Source organism: Lissotriton helveticus, chromosome 8 (assembly GCF_964261635.1).
Source record: "Lissotriton helveticus chromosome 8, aLisHel1.1, whole genome shotgun sequence".
In the NCBI taxonomy this organism is placed as follows: domain Eukaryota; kingdom Metazoa; phylum Chordata; class Amphibia; order Caudata; family Salamandridae; genus Lissotriton; species Lissotriton helveticus.
The window spans coordinates 1,141,426,551-1,141,440,075 of NC_136069.1; the positions used below are offsets into that span (position 1 = coordinate 1,141,426,551).

The 13,525-nt window shown below is 42.9% G+C and overlaps 1 protein-coding gene across 1 annotated transcript in view; it reads right to left on the reverse strand.

Moving 5' to 3' along the window:
• Positions 1-13,525, reverse strand: part of AFF3 (ALF transcription elongation factor 3) — a 1,926,848-nt gene that overhangs the window by 367,311 nt on the left and 1,546,012 nt on the right. Inside the window, exon 9 of the mRNA XM_078658016.1 lies at positions 6,323-6,363. Coding sequence (XP_078514142.1) covers positions 6,323-6,363 — 41 coding nt within the window. The remainder of the gene's footprint in view (positions 1-6,322; positions 6,364-13,525) is intronic.

Consider the following 13,525-nt stretch of genomic DNA (forward strand, 5'->3'; position numbering starts at 1 on the left):
TTTTTTAAATATTGGTAGTGGGGGAGGGGTCCCTGGGACCTCATTGAGGCTTGAGGGGCGAGGCCACATGCCCACCCTCTCCTTTTTAAAATTTTGCCCCTTTGGTTGGATCCCTGGTGCCTGATTGAGGCTCAAGGAGGGGGGCCCTGCGCCCACTCCCCATTCTAGAAATATTGACTTCGAGTGATGGGGTCCCCGGGGAATTAAGCAGCTCAAGAAGGGGAACACGCCGCCTCCCTTTTTTTAAAATATCTAAAACACGCCCCCTCCCCTTTTAAATAACACAACTTATATTCATCCACGTCTTCCTGCTGGATTTTGGGCATCAGGCCCTGCACCCATTCCACTGGTGCACACTAGCCATGTGCAGCGGAGGGTTGGGTGCAGGGCCTGATCCATGGCCAACCCCACGCCTCACCTTCTGTGATGTATTGCTGTCATTGAGAGCTATTAGCGTGAATAACAAGATCGAAATCAAGTTAATCTCTGCTATCAGATAGCAATTGTGGGAAGCAAAGGTTGAGTCCCACTGTTATGTTATAAGCAGAAATACTAACTTCCCCTGGTTTGCTGTCTCCCAGTTCTGTGGAAACCTGAGCGGGGTAGTTGAACAGCAGCTAGCAGTTTCACCTGCTCTTTGCCATCCTTCCCAGGTTTACAAAGAGAGGGTTGTGTGGCTGTGTGGCAGGAGGCCAGGCATTATTGTTTGATCACTACTACACAAAATGTAAAGGGGTGGAAGGCAGGATAATAGGTCTTGTGTTTTTATTTGGGAGGGGTGGATGGAGGATTGAAGAGAGGGGGGTGTGAGTGGGTAGCAGCATACCAGTGGCAGAAAACCAGGTTGTTTTTCAAAATGGGTGGACAGGATAACTATGACAGGAAACCAAGTATTTTTTTTTTACATTCAGGAAGGTGAATGGAGGCTTCCCTATTACTTCTCTGCTGGTGCATAGGTGCTACAATTAGTGCCAGATTATTTTTGGGCGGGGGAACATACATAACATAAAACTTAGATGGGAAAAGTGATTAACGGGGATGAATTTTACCTTAGGGTTCTGGGTGACATAGACACCTTGAGATGCTCTCTCATTGTCTATTTGATGTCACTCACATCCACTTAGTGGAAAGCATTCCCATTAGTAACTGTTAATCATTTATAGTTCTAAATATTTAGGATGTTCATGTGGGATATAGAATTTTGCAAGAAGGTCCGTTAATGCAGTTTTTTGTACCCATGGAAACTGATGATCAGGTGAACGGTTATACCGCTGCCTCTGCTTACAAATTTCCCTACGTGTTACAGCAAACAAATGATGGGCGGAATGCTGACCACACAAACATTCTCCCCCCAGTCAAAAGATCTGGGTTAAATCCATTTTTCTTTTGCCCACTACGCCACCCCAGTTTGGACTCAGCCATATGCAAATCAGTCTTGCCCTGTGCCCCATGGGAACAGTCCAGACCGAACTGCCATGCTAGGTCCTCCCTGGACAGGAAACAAGCATTCTGGGACTGGTTTCAGGTTATGTCACCCTTCTTCAGTCAGGCTAGCTTGAATCCAGTGGCACAGTGAGCAAGGGACCCACGTCTGGGCATACCCATCCCACTTAGGGCAAAAAGTGTTACAGCAAACAAATGATGGACGGAATGCTGACAATGTAAACATCCTCCCCCAGTCAAAAGATCTGGGTTAAATCCATTGTTCTTTTGCCCACTACGCCACCCCAGTTTGGACCCAGCCATAAGCATATCAGTCTTGACCCTGGGCCCCATGGGAACAGTCCAGACCGAACTGCCATGCCAGGTCCTCCCTGGACCGGAAACAAGCATCCTGGGACCGGTTTCAGGGTTTGTCACCCTTCTTCAGCCAGCCTAGCTTGAATCCAGTGGCACTGTAAGCAAGGGACCCACGTCAGGTGAAACCCCGAAACCGGTCCTAGGATGCTTGTTTCCAGTCCAGGGGGACCTGGCCTGGCAGTTCAGGCTGGACTATTCCCATAAGGCGCAGGGTCAAGACTGATTTGCATATGACTGGGTCCAAACTGGATTGGCATGGTGAACAAAAAAACGATGGATTTAGGCCCAGATCTCTGTACTGGGGTGAATGTATGACATTGTTCTCCATTCCGTCCATCAATTGGTCTTTTTGCATTTGTCACCCCGAGTGGGACTGGTATGCCCAGACGTGGGTCCCGTGCTCTCCATGCCACTGGAGTCAAGCTATCCTGGCTGAAGAGGGATGAAACCCCGAAACTGGTGCTTGGATGTTTGTTTCTAGTCCAGGAGGACCTGGCCTGGCAGTTCGAGCTGGACTGTTCCCATTGGGCGCAGGGTCAAGGCTGATTTGCATATTGCTGTGTCTAAACTGGATTGGTATTGTGAGCAAAAAAACGATGGATTTAGGCCCAGATCTTTGTACTGGGTACATGTATGACATTGTTCTGCATTCTGTCCATCAATTGGTCTTTTTGATTTTATTTTTTTTAAACCGATTTAAAGTACAAGTTGCATTACTCAAAGTATGGCAAAACTTATCAAAGTGAAGAACGTTCCGCTGTCTTTGCAGTCGGCGACAGTAGCACGTTCTCCATAAACTGGCCCGTTCAGTTTCTAGATACGAGCTAGTTCTGATCAGACTGGAGCCCAGTTGAAGAAATTTACAGGCAAGGATTAGATCGCAATTGCCTGCGTTTCACTGTTGAAACAAAGGTGGCTATTTGCTAGCCTTCTTTTATCATTCGTTAAACAATATTCTAATGGATTTGACTACACTCTGAATCAGTCCACTTATATCATTATGGGTCATCCAACACTTGAATTTTCTGACCAGAAGATGGTCTAGATGATTTGTACAACATAGACTGAAACGTCGACAATCACACCTACTTCTATGTGAAACTGTTGTTTTCAAGGAATTGTTGTTGTTTTAATCAGTCACATTTCCGTACTATACTCATTAAAAAAAGGTATCCACATTAGTGACAAAGAGGTGTTGGTCATATCAAATGATTTGTAAACCTCAGTTACTTTGTGTAATTTCATTTAGACATTTGTATTAGCTTTTTTGTACCATTTAAAAACAGGTTTTTCATTATAAACTGAATTTCACAAAAACAATTACACATGTGCAAGATATATTTTTTTACTGATTGATTTTAGTAAATAATTTACATTGAATTTCATAATCATTTAATACAAGTGACTGCTCAGAGCTTGTCAAGAATTTTGGTAGGCTAAATGTTCAAACTGTGTGTGCTATAATAAATCCCTTGTGGGCACTCTTTACCTTATCTTAACGCATGGGCACGCTAGGCAGTTGCCCATGGGCTCACATGAGCTTAGGGGCCCCACACAGACCAGAATTTAACACTACTTTTCTGTTAAACATTTTTGTTCCTGTGATTGGTTGTGTAGGCAGGGCCCAGGGCACTGCTTTGTCCAGGGGCCAATAATGCTGTTGAGATGGCCCTTCCTAGAACAGATAGTATGTGTAGAAACCTGCTGTGTAGCCATAACATGATGGGCTCAAGCTCTTCTTTTTGCCATAGAAGCTATAGAAAGGGTGTTATACACACCAAGTACTAAGGTCTGACAGGTAGTGAAACACCTGTGAAACCCTCTCTAGATGTTTTAGGATACTTGCAAGGTTTGAAATGATTTCTAATGTGTTTCGTATGCCTGTCAGGCCTTAGAACTTGTTGTGCATTAACAGCATTAATTTTAACCACATGAGCGCTAGCGAAATTCCCCTCCTGTGCTCTTCTTTACAAAAACCCATTATTCATGACGAGCTGGGCTCGTCATGAGCGTAGCAGGAGGCTACCTCATGAGGAGCCCAGCTCGTCATGAGCATCGAAGGGGTTAAGGGAGGACATGCATAGGTTTTTTTCTGTCTCTCTCTCCTTTTCTGTACACACAGATATAGAATGGTACCAAGGATATCTCCCCCATACACCAGGGTCGGACTGGGACAGAAAATAGACCTAGGCACCAAAATAAAAGTGCCCCCCATTAATGAATTAGTGAGCAAAGAAAAGTGGCCACTATTTGCAAATTAGGGCAGGTTTGAATTTGAAAAGACACACTGTATAAGTGTTTAGCAAGATATGGGAGACTGTATGGATTTCAGCTTCCTGTAGCAATGTTTGTAGTAATATCAAGGAAATCAACAGCAAAAACCAACCAAGCACCACAAAACAGGCCCACAAACAGCCAAAAAGACGGCCCACACGCTGACCCGTCAGACGTGCCCATCGAGCACTGCCTGATCACCCTACAGGCCAGCCCGATCCTGCCACCCACAACTAGGCCTAGATCCTAGACTTTTCACTCACTCATTCCTTCGTCGACGGTATGTACTACTCTCAGAAAAACAATCATGTAGATTTTGCTTTCTTTGTCTCCTCTAAAAATCAGTACCGCAGTTGATTTTGACTTTCTATTTTTTATTAGATCAAGAAAGAGTATTTTTGAATTTTTTTAGACGCTACCCACATTCCGTTCATTAACTAATTGAACATTTTTCTCAATTATTTATTTTTAGTGCCATACTAACCAGCTTTCCTTCAGTTTGAAAAACATGTCTTGATATTATAGGCCCGCTAACAAACAGTCATATTTATCTAGATCATGTCAGAGGGTTTACTGAAGAACGCAAGTTTATACGCAAAAAGCAGGAGGCTATATGGGGAGTACAATCTGTTGAGGCGACCGATATCACATTTAAGCTAGTATTTTACTCCTATTACCAAGCTACTGACATGATGATGTGGCTAAATTCAATCCTCCCCAAACAACTTCAAGACACTGGTTTGAGGGTGCAACATTGTCCTTCACCCCTCTCTGTCACTCACCTAATACCATCATCTCAAGTCATCTCTAATCGAGTGTGAGAACAAAGTTAATAGTATAAGAACAACACGTGACCAGTTACGAAGCCTGTTATTGTGACTACCACTCACCCCATTCCAGTTAATTATACTGATGTATGCTAGATCTAACCTGATCCTCTTTTTACTTGTTTGCATAATTTGCTGGAGGGTACTGTGACACTGAGGAAAGCCAGCAAGCCCTCCAACCTCCTATGAGACACAATGTCCAACTGTCCATTACACAAACTGCCCAATCGTTGTGATCGGTACTATCATCAACCCAGACCCTTCTAAAGGTTCCATAATTTGAGCAATCACTAAAAAGGCCATCATTACGCCACTAGTAAAAAGCCTCCTTGGCTCCTTGGGAGGTAGGCCTTGAATGGCTTGTACTCCATCTGCCAGTCATAAACAAACACTATGTGTTAAGAGTGGTGGAGGCAGCTGTAATGACAAGCTCACGGTTGGCTTGCGCACAAAGGTACGCAACTTACGACATGGCATACATCTATGAATATGCACTAATGTATGAGAATTATTTCAGGCTGTGGTTTAATATATTTTGCCAGCCCTACAAATATGGGGCATATGGCATGCGTACAGGAGAATACCTGAATATGTAATGCCATACTTGTTCAAAAGGGCTATCTCTGTGCATAAGGGGACATGTGTACATACCCGGGAGTATGGATGTCATACTTGTATATGGGCCTACACCTAAGCATGTGGATCTATACCTCTGCACACAGGCTATACCTGCAAGTGTGGTGTATAGTCAGGGTCACTAGAATTTTGCAGCAGGGGGGCAACAGAAAGCGACAGAAAAATAACCTTCAACCTGTCAACTGTTCCACAAGGTATTCCTCTTCTCAACACGTGTTGTTGTGTTTTTAGTAACTTTTGATGCGCTTCAGCTAGAAACAAAAGATTTTTGTTAACACCTCCAGATTATGCAACAGGTGGTTGATTATCTGCCAACCGCGATATATCTATAATTATGTGGAAAAAACAGCGGGCTCAAAGTTGCATAATTCCAATGAGAACAAAAGCCTATACCAGAATATATATTATTAGACCTGGGTCTATAGGGCTATGTCTTCCTTTGAATAGCAAATTTCAATAATGCCAGTGTTACGTAAATACGTTTTTGAATCTATGGCTGAGTGGAGAAACCCTTCCCTACAAAAGATTTAGAATTTCCGACGTCATTGCGGCTTTTTGCTTGAATATATTCTTTGACTGAACTACAAAAATCAACACAAAACAAATACAGTATGTGCTAAAGAAAATAGCACGTGTGACTAGACGGTGCCAAACATGGAAATGTTTTAACATTCCAGAGTACCGACACTTGGGGACAAAAAAACGATGATGAGTTATTTGCCACCATAAATAGAGCTCAGCGTTTCATAAAGCAATTTATAGCTCATAAAAATGACAAACTGTACCTGTCAGGCTGGACTCCGAGAGCGGATCTCTCTGCTGCCTGCTGGAAAGAATGAAAGAGGGCATAGATGTTTATTTTATGATCCAACTTCAAAGTTATGAGCTCAAGCCACACTTTTTTCAGAAAATAACCTGCGATGTGAACGTGCTCGCACACACGCACACGCACGCACGCACGCACGCGCGCACACACACTGGACATACTCGTGTCCAGAATTTAAACAACTGCAGTCAATCACATCTATTAACTCAAGAAGGTTATAGGAAAAGCATCATTGCTTATTACTTTCATTTCAGTAGCACAATATACTCAAATTAAGCAAAAAATATATACTCTAATGTAGCTACCTAATAATGGGAAGGGGTTTAATTGAAAATCCAGTAAATTTATTTACATTTGTTGGGATATTCTTCTGATCTTGTACATGAGCGCTCAGATTGGACATTCAGCCATGTCCTCTACATGTAGGACTCTCGCTGATACTAGTGAGGTTTATGACATAAAATGTGGCAAAGCGACTCACACTCCACCCCACTTCCCCCATCCCTAAGGACTCATCCCCTTCCCTCTACATCTTTAACTCTGTCTACAAATACCCCATCCGCGTAGGCATAATCTTTCATTTCAAAGTGGGATGTAAAAAATGTCATAAATCTTTTTTATTACGTATTGATAATAAGCTCACAGTACAAGTTACATGAGATACATGAATTGAATGTTAACATTTACCGTACATTACCCATTTTTTAAAACTGGATGATGCATCAAAAGATTGTAAGCACTCCCACCCTATCACCACATGACAGAGCTTCAATGAACAGAAAAAAAGGGATATGAATGGTAAAAGAAGATTTACCAGCATTTTTACTGAAGTTGCCTCCTGAGTCACAAGGCGTGTTACATTTGTGTTGATCCATTCAAGTAGAGACGTCTGTACATTAGAGATGCACCCATGAAAGTCAGTAACATATATATGCCCCACAAAAATCTTTAAGTTCTATAAATTGGTCATTTGGTTTACAGGTCAAGGTTTGGTGAACTTCCCTATGCATATTTGCTTCTGACCATTCTTTGAAAGCAGTGGAAGAGGTGATCTCCCATGTTCACAAACACAAAAAGATATGATGGTTATCAATGGATATCTTATTTGGGCAAACATGCCAATCAAATTGGAAGAGGAGGCCTGACCTACGTCTTATGGCAGGCTTCAATCTTGGTGACCCCATCCCACCCTGGCAAGATGGTACTACCAGGGCGGACTCAACCCCAACATGGAGGAGTTCCTATATATATTTAATTCTGGATAGCCAGGGGATCCAGAAAAGTTGAAAATATCTTTGGGTAAACCCAAAAATATATTATTTTTGTTCATGGGTACACTAGGTACACATTCAAAAAACGTACAGGTTTAAGGGTGAATAGTTAAAGGGTTTAATGGCCCATATATCCAATCTCAGCCAACATGTTTCTGCCCATGTATATGCCATTAAAGGTCAGGAGCGTTCATCATGTCAAAAAGGACCCCTGTCTCTCGATTCTAGTTCTAAGAGACCAAGTGCACAATTGTCATATAGGGTATCACTACCTAGACAAGAGGTGTACAAGAAAAAAGGGGGATTCCTAATGTAAACTGACTTAAAACAGACATTGTTAATTATTTATTGAGTGACGACTCAACTGGCATGGAAGGTGCTCTCAAAACATGCTTCGTGACTATCATTCATTTAACATCAATGAAAAGATTGCTTGAGTGACACTGCAAAGCACACACGGAACTCAGGTGACCCACAGGTCTGGTGAATAAGATGATCACACAAGTGCTTGACCTATGCATATCTTAAGTCTGGGAATAACTAATTTCAAGATCTGGGGGGAGAGGTAATCCTCTGTAGTCCCACACTAATTATAAATTGTGGTAATTCACACCCCGTAAAAAAGAGAGAGCAGAACAAACGTTGTTATACCTCACTTACGGTCACAAATGGTAACAGGATTAAGGAACAAAGACAATTCTTTTACAAGGGGATAGCAATGTATTCTGAATTTTTGTCAAATACCCCGGAAGAGAAAGGGAATATCAATGATCAAAGGCACCAAATGTCAGAGTATAACGATGTGGCCTCACTGTATTAAGCTAGACATCAATATGCCATCAAACAAGGGGAATACAATAATTGGAACCTCCCCATCGTAAAGACGGGTATAGAACACTGATCAGAAACTCATAGATAGTTCATTCCTATAAGGGTCAAACTCATAAGTATGGTGTGACTTAGAATATGGTTTTCCAGGTGTCTCCAGTTCTGGGAAGAAATGTTAGGCTAATTGTAAAAGATGATACATAATAAAGTTCTATTTTCGATAGGGAGAGACCTCCTGATGAAGTGGTGGCATGGAGTCTCAATTGCACTGGTTTTGGGGTTGGTCTGTGATTTGATGGTTGATCCAAATTGACTGATAATAAGGAACAGCGATCAGGAGCAAACTTAGGACATGGTTGAATCGGGGCGTCAACAGCCTTTTTAAGTGTCTGAATTCAGCCACACAAATGGTTGATTTCCCAAGGATACTGATATAGTATGCTTAGCTTTGCTCTGTTTTGTTTTGTAGCCTGAGAATTCTGAAAAGGCCGAGATGATTGACATGAGTGCTGGGATGGATGTCCTCGTGAAGAGCAAGTCAGCAATATGTTATCAGCATTCAACATTAATTTCAAATGTACGGTTATCTTAGAAATACCCTGACCATCTACTGATTCATGAATGGTGCTAGCCAAAGGTTCTAGAGTGATCAGGAAGAGCAGGGGGGCAAGGGGCAGCCTTGAAGGCTCGTCTCTGAATGTCAAAGGGGTCAGATAGAAAATCATTACAGTTGAACTTAGCAGTAGGACTATGCTATAGCCACTTTGTGAACTTGATGAACCGAGGGCTAATCCCTATTCTGGCCATTCTCTGAAAAAAGGGCCCCCAACTCCATTCTACAAAAAGCCTTCTTAGTGTCGAGGGAGAGGGTGACCTCTTCTACGCCCTTCCTGCATTGCCACAAAAGATGCATACGTGTGTGGATATTATTACACAAAGTACGTCTAGGCAAGAGCACCATCTGATTTTTATAGATTAATGCTGGTATGATCCTCCCCAGTCTGCTAGTAAGGACTTTGACTGTGATGTAAAAATATAATGGACTGTACACCTTCTCTAAAATAATCTCCCTTATTCTAGACTAGACTAGGACAGCTCCATTTACTTGCCAACAAAAGTAATCCTCCTTTGTATTCACTGTTTTTGTTCTGTCGGAGAGTTGAAAGCATTCATTTGGGGCCTCCTGCTTCTGTGCTTACCTACCTGTTATTCTCCAAGAAAGTTGTTAAATACAATCCTGCAGCATCTAGAGGGGAGGGCTTGCACCACCTTATGGGATCCTGACACTGAGCAGTTCCTCCACTGGGCTTGAGAGGATGGAAACATACAATAAACTCACTGTTATTTATAAAAAATGTCTCTATAGACTGCCAGAAGTACAGATCACCTAATGTGATGAAACTGAGTGGCACAGACTCTGACAATAGGCCACACCCAGACTGTGCCATTAAAAGTAATGGCCCCATACACTGACACTGACCGAAGGCTGTTACCACACAGTCATTAAAACTAAGGGCCACAGACACTGGCAGCAGACCACAACCATGCGGTGTTGTTAAAACAGATGACCCCAGACGCTGACAGTAGGCCACAGCCGCAGTGTGTCATTAAAGCTGAGGGATCCAGGCACGGGCAATAGGTCACAGCTACAATGCGTCATTAAAACTGAGGGCTTGAGAAACTGGCGAATGCTCAATACAAGAGGCAGGTACTCAAGATTTACATTCAGACCAGCTCTCCTGGAGATATCGTTTTATTATGGCTCATAGACATCAGTTCCTGCAATGCGAAACTACCTCTGCCCAGCAACATATTTTCCCTTACTGGAAAGGTAAAAACATGGCCCAATCTAAGTCATCAGAATTTCAAATTGTAAGAATGTATTACAAGTGTCTGGCAGTAAACTGCTGGCCATCTAACAGACTAGACATGAAAGCTGGAGTGCAACTAGGGCACTTTGATGTCTTTCACCCTTATCAGACCAGTGTAAAACCAGCTGCGATGCCTCCCTGCATGTGGAGCAGATTTATGTCTATTTCTTCTAGGTCTGGGCTAAGCCTGATGTCCTGCTGAATGTCTGCTGGCCAACCCTGCTGTAGCGACCCCTGCCTATGTAATAGCTCCATCCAGCCTAAGCAGTCAAGAGGACCTGTCTCTTAGAACCAAGAAACGAGTGCTAAAGGGTGGCACTTCCTAGTAAGAACACTCTATCTGTACCAACGTAAAGTAAAGTAAAGTCCACATTTGTAAAGCGCACAATCACCCGTAAGGGTCTCTAGGCGCTGGGGGGCCGTCGGGAAGATTAAGCGAGCTATTGCCCAGAGTCACATGGTGCTGGGCTAACCTGCCGCCGGAGCCGGGGATCGAACCGTGATCCCCAGATTCCAGCGTCAGTCGCCCTGGCCGCGGCGCCACACCTCTCCCCTACTCTATCTACCATTTTGACAATCACCACTTTGCCTTTTGCCATTACCTATCTGTTACTTGTTTCCATCTGGCATGGCACTGTTCCTCTCTCCTATAAAATAGCTGTCGTACTCCTTTTGGCCAATATACCTAACGTGGATCCATCTATGTTGCCTTTAGTTAGGCCCATTTCCCTTCTCCTTTTCCAGCCAAAATAGCTGAAAGCATTCTCAACAGTCAACTCTGATTGCATAGGGAAAAACATAACTTTTGGACCCAGCCATAGGTGGATCTCGATCGTTGTATGTTACCAAAGTGGTGGTGATACCAGATCCTATTAGGACATGGAAGGTCTGATCACATTGGTCCTCTTGGATCTTGCACCAGTTATTAGCGTTGACTCCCAAGATCCTCTTGAAACGACTGTGGGAACTTACAACGAAAGAGCAAGTTACAACCACCGTGGGCTCATGCTTCTATATGTTAAGCCTCTTACTCAGGGTATTTCCCTTTCTCCCCTTACTGTACGTAAAACACTCACCCAAGCACTGATGATAAGTCGCCTGGACTACTGCAATGCCCTTCTGATTGCAGCTAGTGAGTCTTCTCTAAATAGTCTTCAGGTAGTTTAAAACGCTGCAGCTCGTCTTGTCTCGAACTCACCTGCCAGAACAGCCTCTCTCCCGCTATTATAATGTTTACACTGGCTACCGAGACGTAAGCGGGTTAGATTTAAGACATGTTGTATTGTGACTGGGTGAGAGTATAATGCTTAATTCAGAAACTTTGTCCATCACCACCCCTTGTTGTTAAATATTTTGTCCACCCTAAGCGTGGAAGGGTATACTCAGATGTGAGTCCCTTGCTCATTGCACCATCAGGATTCAAGCAAGCCGGGCCGACGACGCCTGAAATGGCAGAAACCGGTCCCCGGAAGCTTGTTTCCTTCCCAGTGTAAGAATTGGCTTGGTAGTTTGGTTTGCCCTGTTCCCATCATGCACTGGGACAGGAACAGACCAATTTGCATATAGCCAGGTTCTGAACTGGGATGGTGCAGTGAGCTAAAAAACGGTGTTGGATCTAGCCCTGATCTCTTGACTGGGTGAGAGTATTCTGCTTAATTCAGAAACTCTGTCCATCACCACCCCTTGTTGTTAAATGTATTGTGCCTAAAGCACTAAATGGTAAAGGTCCTGGCTATCTAGCAGAAAAACGTATTCAATACCAGCCACACAGTCCACTTCGCTCAGGGGCAAAATCCTTGCTCCTTGTCCTGCGCTTCAAGAAATCTCACGTGGGTGGGAAAGCCTTCTTACATCTAGCCCCCTATTACTGGAATCAGCTTCCAATTCATCTCCGGAAATGCCCAGAATACCTTTTATTTAGAAAGGTCCTTAAAACCGAGCTTTTCTAAAATGCCTGCATCTAATCTGCTCGAACAGCTGCGCTTAGCTACTCCTCTGGGGGTGATTCTGGTGCTTAACAAGTCAATAAAATAAAAACAATTAAACAATTGGAGTGAGAATGCATGGTCTAGATTGGTTTAAAACTTTTTAGAATGAACATTTGTATCTGACGTCATTGTCTCCTTTTTCTTCCAGCATTGTGAGTATTGTTTGTGTGGCCCAAACTGCTTGACTTTATGCTCTATGCTGTCCGATCTGTATGCAACCCGTCTGGCCTGCGTTACTAGATCATTCACTATTACATTCTGTTCTTATGTCGACGATACTCGGTTACTTTTTCTCATGATGGAGCAGTCTAAAGAAAATCAAGTCTTAAAAAAACTGACTGAGAGCAGTGGAGGTGGGACCTTATGATAGACAGAACTGAAATCTTGTCATTTGACAGTGCCCCTCTACTTGGTCGAATGACTGGTGGCCATCTGAAATAGGCTTGGTGCCTTCCCCTGTCAAAAGTGCACTATGTTTGGAATCATCGTTGATTCAATCTCTCTCTCTCTCTCTCTCTCTCTGTCTCTCTCTCTCTCTCTCTCATCAAGTGAACAAAGGTTCGCCCATATGCTTCTTTTTATTAAAACTCAAGATTTTGTCTCATTTACTATCTTCGTTTCGAAAATTAATGGTTAGGGGCTGAATGGTATCCAGGCTTTACTACTCAAATTCTTTCTTTTTGGATAGGCCACTCCATCCAACTCAAATTCTTCAAGTGATTCAAAATTTAGCAGCAAAGCTTATTTTGGCTATTAATTGAAGGACCAATATCTTGCATTTTATCTATAAACCTCATTTGCTACCTTTCAACAAACACACCATAGTAAAAGTACTTTTCCTGGTCCATCCTGTAGTCTATGGAGAGTTTACAGACTTCGTTCACAAATGGTTCCAGCCCCAACCTTCTACTAGAACTCAAAAGTCATTTTCCAATATTATGTTTACCATTCCTTGTGTCTGTGGTCCAGGAGAATTGGCTGTGCAGTTTTCATTTTTTTCGCCCAAAACCTTGAATGCCCTTGCTAGAGAAGATCATCTAAATTTCAGATGCAAACTAAAAATAAATATTGATTAACTGCTGAGGATTAGTTGTCAACATCTGTGCTATTGATCTCCTTCCTAGATTTGCTGTCACCAGGACACCCTGTTTCATGGTAGAAGTTGTGTTCCATAAACTAAGAATGAAAAATTATAAGAATACAG